At 38.9% G+C, this 20,708-nt stretch overlaps 1 protein-coding gene across 1 annotated transcript; it reads right to left on the bottom strand.

Moving 5' to 3' along the window:
• Window positions 1–2,075: 2,075 nt before the first annotated feature.
• On the bottom strand, window positions 2,076–11,768 carry LOC146303952 (uncharacterized). The gene is made up of 5 exons (XM_084714321.1): window positions 11,454–11,768; window positions 4,943–9,653; window positions 3,730–3,880; window positions 3,417–3,592; window positions 2,076–3,325 (listed from the first exon to the last, which is right to left on the bottom strand). Exons 1-3 carry the CDS (start codon window positions 11,766–11,768, stop codon window positions 3,873–3,875), a joined length of 5,034 nt encoding a protein of 1,677 aa, XP_084570447.1. The 3' UTR covers window positions 2,076–3,325; window positions 3,417–3,592; window positions 3,730–3,872.
• Window positions 11,769–20,708: the final 8,940 nt, after the last annotated feature.

Raw genomic sequence — 20,708 nt, forward strand, 5'->3', positions numbered from 1 at the left:
TTGGAAGAGAGACCTTGTGCTTCATTCAAGCACGGGTCTTCAGACAACAGTCAGGCCGTCATCACCAGGACAGTCTGTGAGTCCACATGTCCATTGTGGCCCCCATGCTCAACTGACACAAGTATGGTTCTCAAGATAGTATTAGGCATAGCATGGGCTTGACAGTTGTGTTGTGTCTTAGCTAATGTGTCCGCACATGCACATGCACACAGACACACACACACAGACACACAGACACACACGGACACGCACATGCACACGCACACACACACAATTTAGCATTATATGTTTTGGCCAATTGACAATCCCAAATATAGGAATGTAACAGTTTTAGTTGTCATCATTTACTCCACCTAGCAGATGTAAGGTGTTATCAATAGAAGATCATAGTTGTAGTCAAACTGCATCAGTGTTCAGTCATCACAATATAAAGTAGTCAATAGTATTTGACTGTTCAAAAATGGGTGTGAAAGACCTAATTTGCCATTTTGACAAGTATGAAGATGGTGACAAATGTGTGGAAAGTTAAGACATAGAGTATGTTACTCTGTGAAAAACAGACATAATAATGTCCTGAGTAAGTGTAGATGCATAAGTTACTGGTCAGTTTGGGTTTTTTTTCTGTTTTGTTTTTTTGGGAGTATACAAGCAAGTTCCTTTATAAAATGTGTAATTCTACCACCATTTATGGCAACATGGTGGGAGCTGTAGTCTGTTCTGAGCTACATGCCATCTGTCATTGTAAAGGAGTCATTTTACTATCTTATCTTTTCACAACAAATGTTGTCTAATGGTTGTTTATAGTAATTAATTGATTTATGCCTTATGTATTTTTCAGATGTGATGGGTAGAGGAGGACATCTTGCTGTGTCTGGAATTCCTGCTGCTGTGTGCCAGTGTTGGAGAACTTTTGTAGAGAAGATGGCTGGCATCTGGCTGAATCGACCATTGTCTGTCTGTCTGTACAGTACTACAGCCTGATCGAAGCATCATTATCTCTTGTCAATTAGCCTTTGAACCCAAGGGTAGAGAGTGTTTTTTGTATTTAGTTGGTTGTTTTGGAATTAGGTTAGAATGTTCTATAGTCACAAACTAATTGCCATGAATCCTATGTATGCAGCCTCATTATATACAATGTACATATGGGTTAACCTTCTTTGGAGTTCATTAGCAAAATAAATTATTCTTTTGATAGCATGAACATGTGTGGGATTGCTCCTTTTGTTATTTGACTCAATCAGTGTTACATGATGATATTGTGAGACATAAATACTATTATAAATCTGCTATATAGATACACACACACATTCACGTCTTGTGTACAGTTTACCCAGGGAGAGAGAGTGAGAGTTTTTAGTGTTGTTTAGCTGTTAGAAAAACCATTTCATAGTTTGACCTGTGTATATGCACATCTTCAGAAATGGTCCCAAGGCTCTGGACTTAGTAAATTAAACAATGTAATTACGCTATTTCCAGTGCTACTGTTGTTGGTCACTCATTTAAACTATAATTTCTGATATCAAAGTCATAGCAGGCATACATCAGTCAAACTACTTTTTTTTTGTAGTAACACAGAACTGTCACAAGAGGGTGATCGGCACATGCGAGCAACCTGTTGACGGCCAAATATCATAGCAAAAGCCTCTGGCAGGAAATAAATGAACCCGGTGTTTATTTTCTGAACTCACATGCTTGATGCAGGAAATTAAACCAAAGTTCCACAACATGTCTCAGTAGATTGTAGTCTATCCATGAATCATTTTAGTTGTTGTTTTATTTTCTGACATTATCCCATGTGTATTTAATTTCTTGCATAAAAAGATGGGCCAGCGGAGAAATCTGGGAACCACTTTTTTGCTTTCACACAAGTCAATTGTACAGCTCTGCAGTCTTTTGGAAATGGTCCAAAATTTTTAACTTCATAGATTAAACACTACAAACATGCTATTTTTTAATGCTAATGTTGTGGATAATTTATTTAATCCTAATATCTGACATTTTACTCATAGCAGATATTTGCATCCATATGTCAGTCAAACTACTTTTGTAGTAACACAAAATTGACACAAGGGGGCAATTGCAAAATTTGAGCTAGATCTCATTGTTGTTACTCAATATTTTCCTGGCCACATTTTACAGTAAAAGCCTGACAGGAAATGAATTGCTTTGGGTTCTGAGTGAAATCTGTTTTCTAAATTTGCAGAGGGTGTCTGATGAACAATGAATACAGGGACTCCATTTTGTTTTAACTACTTGTATTAACAGTTTCACACTGTAACTGAAATACATCCCATGTGAAAATATGGCAGTGTCAGTCATATGAGAAAAAAAAGTAATGTATTTTTTCAATGGAATGAGCTATATGAATATGAAATAATTAATACTTTTCTTATTATTAAAAGCATGAATTAGCACTATATTTGAAAAGTCATGAGTGTACATCCACATCAAGGCAACACAGCATTTCCACACCATTGCAATACATGTCTTTGTTTGGACAATGAATTACATGTAATGTCTTGTAATATCAAAGTAAACACCAAATATCGAAAACAGACATAATGTTGGTATATTGTTAAAAAAGAAAATGAAATAATAAAAACTTGATCACAAAAAAGAAAGAAAGCAGTCATCATTATAATATCAATAAAAAAGAACCTTTTGCAAATATACCAAAATACGCATATTGTTGTTTGTGTGTGTCCTTAAGCATGAACATATATGGTTACTTGACAGATGTTATATATATATATATATATATATATATATATATATATACACACATATATATATATACATATGAATACAACCTGGCGTATCCAAATTTTCCCCTTACAAAATTCAGTGTTCAAATAAAACATTCAAGATGTTGTATATCATGAGTCTATGTCCCAAAAAAGTGCTATTTATTTAGTAAATACAAAGTCTTTCAGCCAAACAGTTGCCTCCTGGTCTGCTGTGTGGAGGGTGGCCAGTTCTCAACTCAGTTGTTGGAGAGGGCAGGCTTCATGTCCACATGGTGTATGACATGGACCAAACAGGGGCACAATGTTGCTGAGGTTTGTAGTGCGGAGGTTGAAATATCCCATTTTGCACCAGCAAGCTTGCTGAGCAAGTTGTTACAAGAGTTCACCTTGGTTGCCGTTACTTTTAAATGATTCTTGAAGGAAAGGGTCCTGTCAAGGGTCACGTCAGTGCTGAATATATGATATTTGATTATTTTGAGCACGGACATGGTAGACCACACTAGACAACGTAATCATGAGTCCCTTTGTCTTTGCCCACAGTCCTGATGTTGCACATCATAATACTGGCTTGGGAAAGTCTGAAAGAAAACAGAAAACATTTGTAGAATTAGTAATTATGGCACATCTATGGGCAAGGTTGGTAAACAGGTTAACTGAGTCATGGCCTACCTTTTCCTGATTGAAGAAGCAATCCAGTAGTTTTACCAGGGCAAAATCCTGCATGTTGATTATTGTAGTGCAACGGGAGAATGGAAGTGCCCCAAGTAACGAGGAGGGCTTTCTGTACATAGTTGACGGTCTGCCCAAGGGAGTTCCAGATGAATTTGGAGATGATGTCTGGGCTCCTAATAAATACAGACATGGCTATAATTTATGGAAACAATTTGAGGTAGATATAGGACATAGGATTAGGAATTGTAAGTGACATATTTAGCATGAAAAGCATGTGAATGTGATCAGTGTGTTAAAATGAGTTACTTACCTTTTTATGTGGCCTTGAACTTGTGATTGAAGGTATTCTGGACAACTTTAGCTTCATATGAGTCTTTGGATTAGGATGTGGTGTTCAAACAGGTGTAGGTTCCACAGCTTTTGATGGGGAATATTGGATGCTTCTCCACAGGTTCAGGTTTCTGTAAGAAAATAATTGTAATGAGGAGATATTTTGAGTCATATGTCATGATATAAAAGAGAAGGCAAAGCAGGTACAGAAAGAAAGAAAGAATGAATGATTGTTTTTGCATGAAACAAGTTAACTGTACTATATGAATTAACAGCCAGTCATACAAATAAGAAAGACATGATAAGTCAAATGATGGAGGTTTACCTGTTGAAGGAGAAGTAGTCTAGTTGCTGGATTGATATGGGATGCTGCCTCAGTGTGATAGTTCAGGACGTGTATGTATGCGTGCGTGTGTGTCTGTGTGTGTGTGTGTGTGTGTGTGCTTGTGTGTGTGGTAAGCTTCCTCAAATATGAAAATGACAATAACAAGGGTAATATTAACAGTGGTGGAAAGAAAGGCTATAGAAAGTGCATTATGTTCCCGGGCATGGTAGGTGTCATATACTCGAAGCATCAGCAGTCTCGGATGTACAGGTGATCAGTTAAATTGATTTTGTCATTTGGTATTAAAACATGTACACATCAGTGTGTATTTCATTGCTGAGCATGTCTGCATTGGCATAATGGGAGACTCTATTTATCTTTAATTTGGATCCCCGCTAGCTCCAACAAAGTGGTCGCTAGTCTTTATGGGGTCCATTGGAGTCTCCCAAGGTATTTTCTTTTCAGCAGACTAATGCTCAATTTCTCCATCAAAAAATTAATATATAGTTTTTGATGCAAGAAAGAGAATAATACATAAAAGACAATCCCATTTTAAAAACATAGTATAATCTGTCCTAAAAATAAATTATGTTGAAATTATTTACAAAATGCATGTGCAAACTTGTGACAGACTTAGAGACAGATGAAAATGATAATGGCAACATTCAATAATGTGTACTACGAAGATAAATCTACAGAACTGCAATACGTACCATTTCATGATAGCTGTAATAAATTGGCAGCACATCCACAAGTATGTTAGCACCATCTTTCACATAAACATGATCAATTAAAGTGCCTTTGTCAGTTGTTGCTGTTTGTACATACTGGGTGTAATTTTGTACAGTGAAAAATCTCACCAGCTTACCGTTATCCAGTGCATTTTCATTAAAGTCTCCCATAATGATTTTCATGCCAGGGCATTGATCAATGAGGTCAATCAGTTGTTTTAGATGTTGACAAAAGATGGCAACAGGGTAACTCGCAGGTCTGTAAACAACAGCAGCAGTCAAGTTAATGCTCTTCACTTGAAATATCAGACATTCAATATTGTAGCATTTTGTAGGCCATATTTGAACATCTTTTGTCACTGAATGATATATTCCAACTCCACCATGAGAGTCTTGTTTCAAGTGTTGCAACTGTGTATGAGTGCTGTCATAACTTTGACCTCGAGAAACGTGTGTGAACTGGAAGCCTGTAAGACAAGGCTGCTGTGGTGGGTCATCAACTCCTAACCATGTCTCTGTAAGGCAAATGCAATCAGCATTATTCATTAGAGTGTTAGTTTCAACATCTGGAAAGTGAGCTTTAAGACTTTGAGTGTTGTGCAATATGATGGTGAAAGCAGATCGTGAGGTGTTGGTGGAAGAGAGAGGTGGTATAAATGGCTGCATTTTGCCAGTTGCTTCTGATACTTTTGCATTGCAATAAATGGCAGATTCTTTAAAGTCCTCAATTGTTAAGCCACTTAGACTTGTGACACGACTTAGAGCGACATATGCTTGTCCAGAGGAAAAAATCTTTTTGAGAGACACAACAACTCTGTCAATGGTTAAGCCTTGTACTTTGTGGATAGTGCATGCCCATGCCAACCTTATTGGATATTGTCTGCGTAAGCCTCCGTTACGGGTAACATGTTCTTCCTCAGGTTCTAGGATGGTTATCGTTCTCCCTTCAGGGTCAATGGTGCGTGTTTTTGCCCGCTGTTTTTGACCAACCCTGGGGTCATCAAATGCCACGTGGATGGAAGTTGGGAAATTTTGCTCATTGTCTTCACTATCTTGATTGGCATTCACCATTTTTGCAATAGTTCCAAAAGCACCGTTTACGAGTCCATCAGACACATCGATGTTTTTCAGCAACATGATACGAGCTCCTATTCCTACATGGATGTATTTCTGGAGACAAGTATTATAAACCTTGTGATGATGGCCATCCTTTATCTGAAGTCTTCCTGTCTCAGCATTTCTCTCATAATCACGTGCTTTTATGGTGACAGACTCTGGACAGGTCACATTTAAGCGTTTCAGGTTATAATCATCAACCTCTTTATTTGTAGCATAAATGTGCAATGCGTCGTTGTCTTCTCCAGTTTCACAACTTTTAAGCATTTCAACATCAGGGTCTCGAAGAGGTGTGTCCTTTGCACGAGTGCGTATGCGATTCAAGGCATGAGCAAAGTCTGAGTCCTTTTGCCTGACTACTTGAGTCAGCTCAGCAATATGGAATTCATCCTCCCATAGGTTTATGTACTTGAAGTCATTGTACAAAGCAGAACCTTTCACTGGGGGCAACTGATAAAAGTCTCCGACTGCAAGAATACACACCTTAGCAAATGCGGTGTTGTCACCTGGTTGCTTGATTTGTCTCAATCTTCCATGTACATATGTTAAAAGTCTGTGGTCAACCATAGATATTTCATCGATGATCAATATTTCAAGGTTTCCTAGTTTTGCACGCAAAGAGTTTATTTTTTCTTCTGTCAAGTTTTTGATGGGTAGGGACAGGTCTGTTCCGATTGAAAATGTATTATGTATAGTATTTGCATTTATGTTGTAGGCAGCTACACCCGTCGGGGCTGTTAGTACAACAGTAGTGGCATCTGGTTGATCAGGATGGAGTCTTTTGAGAATTTTAGTTGACTCATAATAAATAGCCTTGATCAAATGGCTTTTGCCTGTTCCTGCTCCACCGGTAATGAATACTTTTAGGGGCTGAGGATTCTCACCATTGACTTTCTGCAAACACCACTGTCGAACTTTGTAGAAAACTGCAGACTGCTCCTCATTCAAAGATCGTAACAACTGTAAAGCATCAGCTCTTGTCATTTGAGTTCCATTAGCTTCTACTGTGTAAACAGATTGTTTATTTGGCTGTAGATCTGGGATGTTATCATTACTGCACTGTTCATCATTTGTGTCACTGGTGTCTTCCTCTGTTAATTTTTGACATTCCAGTCTTTCAAGCTCAGCTTGTGGGCAAATCTGTGACCACGCATCTTCCAGTTCCCCATTTTCTTTCAACATCTTTTCCGCTTCATCTATTTGGTCAGCTTCTTTCTCAAACAGAGCACGGTTTCTACCCACTATAGATTTGACATTCTCCAATGTGTCGTTCTCATTGTTCACAGCACCATGGTCATAAAAGTCTTTGTATGTTTCAAACTGTGCAGGTTTCAGTTGGCAGTCCAAATAATGGGGCAAAAATAGTTGCAGTATGCTGTGGTGGTAGGCTTCAGATTGCTTCAGTGGTGACAATCTTGGATAACGGATCACAGCAGGTTTCTCTTCATTTGTTCTTTTGGTAACAAAGCCAAACTTATTTTTCAACTGGATCACATTACTATTATCACCTTTGGGGATCTGTGATTTAGGAAGAGCTCTGTACTCTGAGGCAAATGTTGCAAGGCACATGTTTAGAAATGGTGGCGTGTCTGGTCTGTTTTTGTATCGGTCCACAATGTTTTTCATCCATAAATGCTGGTCGTCAGTCTGACTGTTATCATTTTGCTGTTTAAGTTGACTCAACGGTACACTCATTCTAACAGGATGTTCACCAGTTGGTATGAACTGTGTGCCACGTGAACAGTGTTTGAGTGGTAGGCCCGTTAATCTGTAACAACATTCTTGTGCTGAAACTTGTCGGCTTTGCAAGAAAACTGTGCCAATTTTTTTCATTGACTCCTTGGCCTCTAAATTTCCATTCATGGCCTCCTTTTGAGCCTGATCAAGCAGCAGTCCCATTTCTCGTTCACTTTTGAGGGCATATGAAATAATGTACACGACACATGAATATGCATCAACAACAAACTGAATGTCCATGTTTGCTCGCCAGCAGCGAAGTAGATCAGGATTGTACTGGTTTAGCCAAACATCTTGTGGTTTCCGTTGTAGTATGATGCTCGTCCTTTTGGTAAGCTGACAATTTGCTTTCTGAAACAATTCTTGTGATATGCCAAAATATTCAAAAAATTGCTCAGCAGAGTGGAACTTTTGTCTTTGTTCACAGTTTGAGAGTACAGTTTTCATTTGTTCAAACAGTTTCTCCACGCTTTCATTTTCCATGACAACTGGGCGGAAAAGAATTTCCCCTTCACGTGTTTCAGAGCCAGTCTCTTGTTGTTCCTTAAATTCTGCATCAACACCTGGTCTGGTGATAAATGTGCGCTCTGAGACAGGTCTTGGAAAGTTGAATCTGCAATGTATTTCTCCTTTCTTCTTCTTTGCATTGTTTTTGTTACAAGATTTTGCATGGTATTCACTATGTTTCTGCACATCAATTAAATCCAACAGGTCCGGATCAGATGGCATTTGACACGTGACATATTTATCACAGAACTCTACAACTTCTGCATCAGAGTCTTTGTCTATTTTTGGAGCTTTGTCAACCCAAAATACCGCGTGTATGTGGGGCGAGCCACGCATCTGAAACTCCACTCGATAAAAGTAGTCTGTGATCTTGCCTATTGGTGCTGCAGGGCTCTGGATAACATCTCTTAGGAAGCAATGCCATCGGTAGTCAAACATCCTGGCTGCAGTTACTGGATTGTGTTTTAATAATGCGCATTTGTCTAGCCATGAAAGGTCTTCCAGGTTCACTTGTTTACGTTCTTGCCTTAGCATAGCATTCAGCATTTCAGGCCATCTCATGTCAGCAGAGCTAAATGAACAGAACCATGTAGGAATACCAAGCTGTCTTATCATTGCAAACACATCTTTCTGTGCTGCTTGCCAAAATGGAGGTGTTCCTCTGATAGGCCTGAGAAATTTGTAACCCTCATCAAAGTGCAGAATTTTTTTCAAAGATTCCAGGTCTGTAAGCATGTCTGTGGTAACCTTTTCCTTCAAACCTTTATCTGTTCCTTTTCTCATTGCTATTGACACATTTGACAGTATTTGATTCAGTTCTGACATATATTGAGCATAGAATAAATAGTCAGTGTTTTGAGCAAAACGGCCATCTGCATTAAGTATGCGTTGATTGAAATATTTGCATAGTGTTATTCTTTCTGGCCGCTCATCGTGAAAAGTAGGTGCTCCTTTGGGAAATAAGACTGGGAAACATTTGGGTTCATTTGTGCCATCAGACAACAGTCTAATTGGAGAATTCTCTTCTGCTGGGGCAATGGATAAAATGCCATCAAAATGCTGATCTAGTATCTCTTGACCCAAATCCACAGGTTGCAAACAAGAGGATGCAAACATCCCATGCTGGTCTTTAATGTGTGAAAAATCTTGTATTTCTGGTGCATCATCATCTTCAACTTTTTCATTACTTTCAGTCATCTCATCTTCAATTGTTTCATTCTCTGTTTCCTCTAATGTGTTGATCCAGTTTGGGTTGATACTCACATCCTTGTACCATGTATTGTTGAGTATTAGATAATTCAGACCACTTTTGATTTTTGCAGTATCCACATGCATGTCTTGATAGTGTCCTTTGTAGGTCAATTTACGTTTCAGTTTCATCCTCACCAATTTATCCTCACTTTCATCCCTTGGCAAGATGCTGGTCACGTGCGACAGATTGGATGGCACACACACAGTTGGTCCTTGCACAGAGTTCTGGCCTCCCTTCTTCAATGGTATGAATCGGACAAAGGGAATGTGCAGAGAAATGAGGTGTTGTTCCAACTCATTGAGACATTCTAGCTCAGGTGGAATGGGTTTCAAATGCAAGTTGTTAGCAACACTCTGGGCAGGCACTTTGCCCTTGAGAAGATGCCTATCACATGTATGACAGATCCACAATTTGGAAAAAGCCTCATCTTGAAAACTGCAAGTTTTTCCACATAATTTATCACATACATGCAAATATGTACTTGTTATACATTTATCAGCAAGTGCATTGCCATCAGAACCCACAGCAGAATATTTGTTTTTCATACAGCCTTTGACTTGGTACCTGAAGAGAAGTCTGTGGCAACAACAGCAGACATATTCGGGGCCATTCTTTACTGTTTTATGGAAATCCTCTATGACACAAGTAATGTCAAATTTCCTGTCCTTTTGCTTTTGAACACTGGCACGTTTTTTACTTTTAATTGCATCTCTGAATTTTTCATCAGTGTGATACTTCTGCATTGTTGCCTCACATAATCGTTTCTTCAGATCTGGTGTATTTGCATATCTGTTTTTACTCTGGTCACGAACACTTTGCTGAAACACATGGTCAGAAGCATATTTTTTCTTGCTGTGGTCACGAACACTTTGCTGAAACACATCGTCAGAAGCATATCTTTTCTTACTACGCTCACAAGTATGGTGTTTATACTCCAAGTCTGTATAGTACTTTTTGTGACTTGCATTCCTAGTGGAATTTCTGTATTGCTCATTTGTTGCATATTTTTTTCTTTCTCTTTCTAGATGATTAGCTTTTCTTGTGACATACATTGCTTTTCTCTTCTTTGAAATCTCCTCTTTGTTCGCTGCATAGGTTTCCTCCAAAGCCTTCAACTTCCTCTTTCTTGACCAACGATCTGCATGATATAGTTCTTTCTTTGTATTTCCATCTGAACTTTGTTCATCTTGACCGCCCTGTTTGTCAAATGAGGCACATATGGAGTCATTGTGTGCATCCTTTACACATGTCACAACATCATAATGATTCCCATCCTTGTGATTCAGGTAAATGGCCTCAGCACTTCTGTTTCCTGCTTGATGGTTACCTGCTATGTGAATGCATGGGTAATGATTCCATCTGTCTGCATTAAATGTGTATATGTCAACCTGCAGTAGGTTAGCAGCTGCCCAGATTTCAATCTCAGTGGCAAACATACCTGAGCATTTCATGTTTGAACTGTTAAGATGATCTGGAATAGAGGAACGGCCAGCTCTCAAGTACTTGTGGAATTCTGCTGCATTTGTTTCCAGGTGCTGAACGATTACCCGGCGCAATTTCATGTGTCCATTCTCACTTCCTGAAATGGCATAGGATAAAGCTCGAAAGAAACAATTGCCATCACCTGCAATTGATTTAGTTTCACAGACTCTTCCCATAGCTGGCATTTCCTGAGGTGGCAGCTGCTTTGTATTCTCACTTCTCACACCCATCTGTGAACAAAGTCTTCCTTTTGTCACTGCACTCAGTGGCTTGTATGGAAATGACATCTTGGATACATTTGTTATCTCAACATCTGTATTTGTATCAGTGTCATTGCCATGTGATGTGTTCATAGCACTTACTGGTTGTGGGCTGTTTGCAATTATCTGCACATCAGAATTAGTTACTTCAAAGGAATCTCTCTTGTTTTTGGTTATATGTTCATACAAGGAGTTGGTGCATGTAGCTGGTGTCTTACCGGTATGTTCTCCCTTCAACACAGCACTGTAAAGTGGTCTCTGTATTTGGCTTTTGTTGACATTGCTGTCTGTTACATTGTCTTCCTTGGTGGTTGGCATGTCGCAATGTTGCACCTTGTCGCCAGTGATTCTCACTGTGACTCCTCTGACCTCAAATGGCATGTCTTCAAATGTGCGGAAATAAGGAACCAGTTGTCGGGCCAGCTTCTCCAGGTGCTCATACAGCGCTCTGTAGTCGGAGTGATAAACAACCACAGCTTTACCTGTCTTTCCATCCACGTGACCTTGACTGTTGCGTTTGTGAGGATCAAATACAGCAAAATGGCCGCACTGCTTGACAACCACACATGTGTTACTACCAAAAGTGACAAAGCAGGCATCATGATCCATCAGTGCTCTTTGGATTGCTATGTCCAATGGTACATTAATATCTCTCATATCTGAATCATCAGGCTCATCAAAAACACCAACCGCACCACTGAAAGCTGGACCCCAATTTATTGAGAAGTGTGCATCTTTCATTACATATGCATTTGGTAACTCATCAAGAAGCAGATATCCACTTTTCCCACTTATTTGACCACCATCTTTAAGAGTAGTGTACAACTTGTTGCCTTCTTTAAGAACAGTGTCAACATCATTACTCTTCCTGTCATTACTCCAGGTTGTTATGCTTTTCAACTCATTCATCATCACTGCTGCTAAACTGTTAGCTACACACTGTTTACCTGCATTATCCCCAAATTGGTAGTGGAGCTGTGAGAATGACCCTTGTACAAAAAACTTTACAGGTGCTTGGGTCATACTGGTTTCAGCAGGAGCACTTTCATCAGGATGGTTTTCTGCAAGCTTGGATTCAGCAGGAGGCGCCTCAACAGCTTCGGTCATGGTGGCAGGGACATGCATTTCAACACACTGCTTATGGACAGGAATATCAGACATGTGATTATTCTGTTCAGGAACATTGCCAGAGTTGGGCAGAGATTGAGCAGAGGGAGGCAGAGAGTGATCAGAGACAGGCAGAGGTTGTTCAGAGGTTTTCAGAGGTTTTTCAGGGGTTTTTTCAGAGGTTTTTTCAGAGGTTTTTTCAGAGTTTTTCATTGTTTCATCAGAGTTTTGCGCTTTTTCAGCATATTTCAGAGTTTTGTCAGAGTTTTGCGCTTTTTCAGCATATTTCAGAGTATTCTCAGAGTTTTTGCTCGCTATCACAGCGTACTGGTGGGGATGGATTTCTCCAGTGCCCAAGCCAGGGTCATCGGGGGGAGGCGGGACACTGGACTGCTTGCGGGCAGCCCAGGTCTTCCTCATGTGCTCAGCACGACGGTTCACCTTGCGTGGCATCTGAAAGACACATGGACAAAGCAACCAATTATTTATTACAATATTTCTATTCCCACATCATTACTCATAAGTGTGACTCTGAATTCCCTTGCAATCAGTGTGATTCAACATTATTTCTTTTTTTTATTTACATGTTGATGACAATACAATGACAGTGGGAACAAACAAGATGAATCATCCCATGGGTACTTGTATGCGTGTCTGTTCTTGTACACATGCTTGGGGAAAAAGTGAGGTATATGCATAATAGCACAATACAATATGATTTAATAATATAACTATGTAATGTACTATGATATAATGTAATATAGTATAACAGCCTAGTACACTGTGATCTAATAGAACATGACATGGTTTAAATGTTCAACGAGCCGACATGAAAACTCATGAACTCATCCACTGGGTCATGAAATTATGTTCATCAATGACATTAACTTATAGAGTAAAGGAAATGTGTAGTATCAGACAACACAAAACCACTATAGCTCATTTTATCGATATATAAAACACTGTTGACTTCATCAGCATCACAAGCTTAATCACTTTCTAGATGTGTGATCACTATGGATATTAATCAACAACCTACACGATGTACTTCACTCATATAGTAAGGATGGACAAAACATTGAATTACAAACCATAGCACTGCAATGTTGTGTATGAAGTACTTGTGTTATGTACTTTTTACTACCCTACATGCATCTTACATCTTTAGTTATTACTAGTTGTTTTCCAGTTACAACAATTCTTTACCAATCTTTAATATGTGCCTTTCAATTTAAATCTTTCTCATAAAATGAAGGATCAAGTGATCCTTCCAGGGTGGCTGTGAGGGCACGATGGGTCATCCATTTTCACATGATTGGGGGTTAAAGTCCTGGATCCTCCTGTCCACATGTTGAGGTTAACACTCAAAAAACACTGAACCTTAAATACCTCCTGATGGTTAATCAGCCCCTATCATGGTAACCTGCTTTCATCAATGTGTAAATGTGTATCTAAATGATACACAAAATGATTAAATTTTATGGGTAATAGTGCTCAATAACCTTAACATGTTGACAAAGCTGCCTTACATCTTATGCTAAATAAATTATTCAACCTCTTCATTTGAATTGGCATGAAAACCAGGCTGTTTTGGGGAGCTCCAAAAAGTTTGGCTTCTTAGAACAGGCATGCCCCCCCCCCCCATCAATCATAGAATCTGCTTTGCAATATTTTTCTACAACTTACACTATGGTGTGATAATTTAAACTCTCAAAAAAACTTGAATTTTTCATTAAGTACATTCTGATAAGACTAAAATACTTTTACTCAGGTCAGGTATTACTACTTTTAAGAGTATAGGAACCCTTCTTTCACCACCATTCATACATACCTGTATGTTTGTTGAGGCAAGTTTTCAGATCACAATGTTGATAGAAGATACCCATGGAAAAAGAAAATGAACTAATCAGTGACATGCAATAGGGATGAAGAAGGGCAGTTATCATTTTGTCAGTTGCTGCATACTTATGTGACATGCACAAGATATATACACACATCTCCTTCTTGGCATTTGTAGTTACAAACTTGAAGTCCTTTGATGCTCATTAATTATTAACATGAGTAACACAGACAACCGGCACTCATAAGGCCTCTTAAGTTTTTAATCCAGGCAGCAGCACAAAGATGTGTTTCACTCTCTGGTTTTGAAACTGCATAAGTTATGGCGTGGTCTGTGGATTAGCAATTTTGCTCCTGAAATGCCTTATACCAGAGCCCACACATTAAATTGGCATGTTAATCATTTCAAAAAGGGCATATTTAGTTTAGGGCTCTTTAAGATCATAAGAACCCTTCTTTCACCACCATTCATACATACCTCTAAGTTTGTTGAAGCAAGTTTTCAGACCATGATGTTGATAGAAGATACCCATGGAAAAAGAAAATGAACCGATCATTAACAAACAAAACCTGCATCAATACATGCTCATGTGACATGATGCACAACTGAAAAATTAAACAGCATGAGAAACAGTAACATTTTAATCACACCACATTCAAGAAGACTGATTAAAACATGCTGACACAAAAGTGACAAGCACAATCAATGCTGATTACGCATAATCATATTAATATAATTATAATGTATTATAATTTAAATATAAACTGAATGTGTAATGATTTGGGGAAATAACACATATTGATATTATTTGTTAGTATGAGTTAAGCCATTCCCTATTGGAACAAACATTTAGCCACTTACTTACATTGTTTATTTACCATTAATAAGTAAAAGGCACAATAACATAAGTGGGTATCTATTATAAAATGCTGACATCTTAATATTCTAATTCAACAAAGAGTTAATATTTCCCTCTCAAGTGTATTTGGAACTGTATGTTTTTTTTCTAAATAACCGAGCAAAAACCTTATCAAGCTAACTGAATAATACTGATGGTTTCTGGCATAGCTCGTTTCTCTGCCACCGTCGTTACACTGCAGATGACGCTCTTCTGCTCGCGGAGGGGGGGGGGGGCTAATGCTACTGCTTTATCCACAGCTGCCTTGCTAAGTGAAGCTATTGGGCTGACTGAGGGATACCGATGCTGTGGCTAAAAAGGCAGCTTCACAGGCGAAGACACTCGGTTCGCAGGGCGTATGCATAGCGATACTACCGCTAGCACGTAAGCTAATGCTACGGTTAGCACGTAAGCTAATGCTACGGTTAGCACGTAAGCTAACGCTGGATTAGCACGTAAGATAAAGCTAGGTTAGCACCGAAGCTAATGCTATCGCTAATAAACGCAGTCAAAGGCAGTCGTACATGTTAAAACTGCGGTCTTTACAACTGCGTTGGTTTACTTAAGTGTCATCACATACACACCATAAACACACTCCGTTATCATATAGGTGGCTTCCAGCGATTTTTGTCAAGCATGGTTAAATGTATAATCTTGTGAGAGCAAAGACGGCCATGTGCGACTTACCTCTTCGAAGTCAAGTCAGAAAAGGAAGTTCATCGGACTGTAGCCACAGGTTATCCAGACCACACGTGACTGTTAATAAACTGTAAATAAAACTTTATTTATAAAATCTTTCTTTCTTTCTTTCTTTCTTTCTTTCTTTCTTTAAGTTCAACTTAAAATATTAAATACTAAAACATTGCCTTAGTCAATAGTATAATGAACAAATTATATCAGGATTTGGAGCCTTTTTACTTTCACGTTACATTTTGTATTTCTTATAATTTTTTATTTAATTAGTCAAATTAGATTAATTGGATAGAAGACTACTAGTACTACTACTAATACTACTACTACTACTACTACTACTACTACTACTAATAATAATAATAATAATAATAATAATTTATTGTGGGAAAAACTTACATTTAATCACTCAAAAAGATTATTCCACAGATAATTTTAGTAGCAGAACATGTCAAAATAAATGTTGTAAGGGTTTTGTTTGTTGGTCAAAAAACAGCATAGTTCATCTTGATAACATCCAAAAACTGTCTGTTCTCAATTTTTCTGTGGAATCTCCTAATTACAGTGGTTATTGTAGCAAAAGTAACGAAATGGCTGAGTAGATTTTTGGGAAAAACATAAACCCTCAAAAGACGAATGTTGCACTGATGCAATGTTTGCATGTGTTTGACAAAACATCAAACAACTTCTAAACCGTTTATGATAGAGACAAGCTGCAAACGGCATTTGATTCGCCGGATTCTCCGCTTTCCAAGGGTCCTTGAATGTTGCATCTGCGACCGGAAGTATCGGCACAGAGTCCGTGTATTTCCGAGGTACTGAAACAGAGCTAACCAAGCATAACACCGACGCTAGATCGCACGCGGTATCGACGCGACGCTTGCACATGTCTCACAAAACATCAACAAAACATGACAACTTCCGAACCGTTTATGATAGAAACGAGCTATAAACAGCATCTGAATCGTGAGATTCTCTGCTTTCCGAGAATTTGAACTATGCCTTTTTGACAACAAAGCCTGTGTGTAATCACGTGATTATCATGTGACGCCAGAGGCACGGGAGTGAGATAATCCTCTGCTGGCCTCACCATCATTATTGTTATTATTATTATTGTTATTATCATCATTAATATTATTATTTCATCTTTTATAATAATTATTGTGACTATTCTGAAGCACTTTGTTACCTGTTTGTTATTTGTTTTATTATTACTATCATCATTATGATGAATCATTTGTCTTCAGAAAGTTGCCATTTCAAGACAAAAAAAAAAAAAAATTCTGGTCTTCCATTTATCAACAGATTGGCCATTTTCCAACATGAATAAAACTCTTCTATGAGAGCCAAAGTCATTTAAGTCATTAATTATTGTTGGTATATGAACATGTTGACAAAATCTACATTTATTTTTCCTGTTAGTTGCTGATGTTTAGTATATTGTGTGTGTATATTAGGTCTTTAGTGGTAAAGTCCGCCTCAATTAGCTGTAACTCACAGAAGAAAAAGGGTATTTGCACAAAACTTCATATGTAGCTTCAAAACACTGAAGTACAACTTTTCACATTGAAAAAAAACTACCCTGGTTGACTGAGATATTCAACAAAACAAGTTTTCTTTACTGGGCGATTTTATTTTTTTGTGAAATATGGCATGCTCATTCAAAGGTCATGAATAAATGTGATTTTACACTGCATCACATAAAATGGTAGATTTTCCTGAATATGGTGTATAATACTTGGTACTACTTCAAAAAATAAGCTCAATATGGACAAAATATAGAACTATTTCCAGGCATTTTTAGGTTGGGTTAGTCTTTTAAGAGCTGCACCCAAACAGTGTAATGTCAGCAGCAAGTCTAGGAGAGCTGTGGTCTATGACACTGTTGTGTTCATATGGCGCCCCCTGATGGAGAATATTTAGATAATCCACGATGTGGCGAATATAGGATACATGAACAGGAAACGTGCGATAATTTCAACTGTGGTATGCCAAATCACAAAGAAGAGCTATGTGTACTATATGACAGAATTGTGCAGGGTCTGAATGAGGCTAGTAAACCACTCATTCAGAGAAAAGCAAAGAAGTGCAGCTTCAGGCCAGGCTGGAATGAGTATGTGGATGAACTCCACCAGCAAGCCAGAGAAGCTTTTAAAAATTGGTTTATTGCTGGTAAATCAAGGCATGGACCTGAGTGTGAAATTAAAAAGAAAGCTGTTGCTAGGTTCAAATATGCAGTACATTATATTAAGAGGAATGAACTGACTCTGAGAGCAAATGCATTGGCTAGGAAGATGCAACAAAATGATGTTAACAATTTTTGGAATGAAGTCAAGATTATGAATCATAGTAAAATACCTTTGTCCTCCAGTATGGAGGGGGTAAGTGGCAGTGTAAATATTAATGAATTATGGAGAAGACATTGCATGGAGCTTTTTAACTGTGTTAAAAGTGATGTTTTTACTGTTGGCGATGTATCTCATGATAATGTGGTCATAAGGCCTGATGATATAAGTTACGCAATTGGGAAATTGGCTTTAAACAAATCCTGTGGCCTTCATCTGATCTCTGCAGAGCATTTGAAATTTTCATGAATGAAATTTTCATTTTCAGGAATGAATGAATGAGTGAATGAATGAACTAGAAAATTTCACATGAAATTTTGAGTGTGCCTGATGCTCACTGCCAACTAGTATCCCCATACCAATATGCTAATTATTAATAGCAGTAAATGTATCACTGTGTGTCTGTGTGTGTGTGTGTATGTTCACGCACTGTCGTGCATTTGTGTATGTGTGAGTGTGTTTGTCTGTCTGCGTGTATGTCCACTTACACATAGAAAAAACAGCTTAACTAAACAGCTAAAAAAGACTGCAGTCTAAAATGTCCAAGATGGACACAGAAAGACAGTGACAGACAGACCCAGACAGGCAGACTGACACATATGTAATTGCCTCTGTATGATGAGGCTTTAACTACAAAGAAGTCAGGTTGCTGAAATAGGCCCTTTCAAATTTGACTGTGCTGTGACACACAAACGATTGGCCGAACGGCTGGAGTTGATTCAGCCAATCGCCGGTCAGCAATGGCACAGTCAACTTTAAATACAGAGAGAAAAGGCAGAAACTGAGCCAAAAGTTCCTCTCAAACTCCAACTGTTTAATGAAAAACCGTAAGTGCTACAGCTACAAAAAGCACACCGTCGGCGAGAGGACGGGATGCGGATCGCAAAGGTGTAAATTTCATTTCTGTGGTGTGAAAAATGAGGCCAGAGCCACGATGGACATAACTGGAACGGTCTGCTTTCTTCCAGAAATTTGGGCTCTCGCTTAACATGGGAGCGAATGGGGCAGGTGGTCGGACTTGTCGTCCTTTCAGACCTCCTGCAGCCAAAACCCTAAATCCGTTTTCTTCAGAGGTCACACCTCTGCGACCGGAACGGCTTTTCCTACAATTTGGTGTACAATTTGTGTATGTAGAGTGAACGATGTGGCCACACCAGCGAGTTTAAGAGAAAACTTCTCGATGATTTCACAGGTGCTGTGCACTCTAGCGATGACATCACCCACTCTAAGTTGCAACATTCCACGCAATACACACCCATTATAAATTCTGAGAAGGGCTGAAAATTTCATGATTTTTAAACAGCTGGTGTAGAAAAACTAAAAGAGATATGGAAAATACAAATCGGTCACTGAAAGTCGACGGCGATGTCAACGTTTCAGAGTTGGAATGGAGTTTCTACGTGAATGTATGAGGTGGTGAAGCGTGGGTGAAGATGAGTGAGTTTGAAGGATTTTCTCATAGACTTCCATTATAACCAAGTTTCAGAAAACACTGAATATTTTGGAAAGTTTGAATGGTATTGAAAAGTTGAATCACATGTGAAAAGTCAAGGAATTGCTGAACATTTTCCAGTTTGAATGGAGTTTCTAGCTGAAAGTATGAATCGGTAGTTACCGTTTGAAAAAAGGTGAAGTTTTGTGATCTTTTAAGATTCCCTCATTCATTTTCAATGGGAAAACGGTTTGGGGAAAAACGGGATATATCTGGGAATGGCGGTGGCGCCCCCTATGTGCCAATCTCAAAATCTTTTTCAGGGTGTGCTTCCAAGTCTTGTTGTGGACCTACCCACCAATATTGGTGACGATAGGTCAAAGGGTGTGGGAGTTATGGCCAATCGATTCTAAGCTCCGCCCACAGCGAAGATTCATCGGTCCGTGGAGGCCGTGTTTTTTGACCAATCTGGCTCATTTATAATAGAAATGCGTCTCGTCATCCCCCAAAGCCGTGTACCAAATTTGGTGTCGATGGAGTCAAAACTGTAAAAGTTTATTCATTTTACTGTTTTTAACATTATTGAAATTAGCAAAAATTCTGTAAGGGCGGTGTTCATGGTGCAAGAGGCTTTTTTGTAGAGGATAATCGGGAGGACGTGTGTGTAAAATTTCAAGTCAATAGCACTTGCGGTGCAGCGGGCAGAGCCTTTTAAACTTAAACTCTATGTTATAGCGCCCCCATGAGGCCAATTGGGACCAATTTTTTTGAGCAATATTTGGATGTCATTTATAGTCCATGTACCAAGTTTCATGTCCCTAGGTCCTTCCGAACGCTTAATGACGAATAGGCCACGCCCACTTGCACCTGTCAACATGGCACTCATGATCTTGGTTAATAGCCACCCCTAGAGCATGCATACCAAATTTGGTGAAATTCCATCCAACGGTCTTTGAGATACAGATGTGTGGCATTTATAGCGCCCCCTATAGGCTGAGCTCAAAATGCTTTGGTAGGCAGCTGCCAAGTCTCATTGTGGACCTATCCACCAAGTTTGGTGATGATAGGTCAAAGGGTGTGGGAGTTATGGCCAATCAATTCTAAGCTCCGCCCACAGCGAAGATTCATTGGTCCGTGGCGGCCGTGTTTTTTGATCAATCTGGCTCATTTGTAATAGAAATGTGTCTCGTCATCCCCCAAAGCTCTGTACCAAATTTGGTGTTGATGGAGTCAAAAT

Source organism: Lutjanus erythropterus, unplaced genomic scaffold (assembly GCF_056507025.1).
Source record: "Lutjanus erythropterus isolate fLutEry1 unplaced genomic scaffold, fLutEry1.hap2 Scaffold_193, whole genome shotgun sequence".
NCBI lineage: Eukaryota > Metazoa > Chordata > Actinopteri > Lutjaniformes > Lutjanidae > Lutjanus > Lutjanus erythropterus.

Coding starts and splice junctions, on each gene's coding strand:
- LOC146303952 (XM_084714321.1), bottom strand. CDS start 11,768: ATGGATCATGATGCCTGCTTTGTCACTTTTGGTAGTAACACATGTGTG. Junction 9,654..11,453: donor CAACCACCAAGGAAGACAAT/GTAACAGACAGC, acceptor ATACCATTGAAG/AAGGGAGGCCAGAACTCTGT.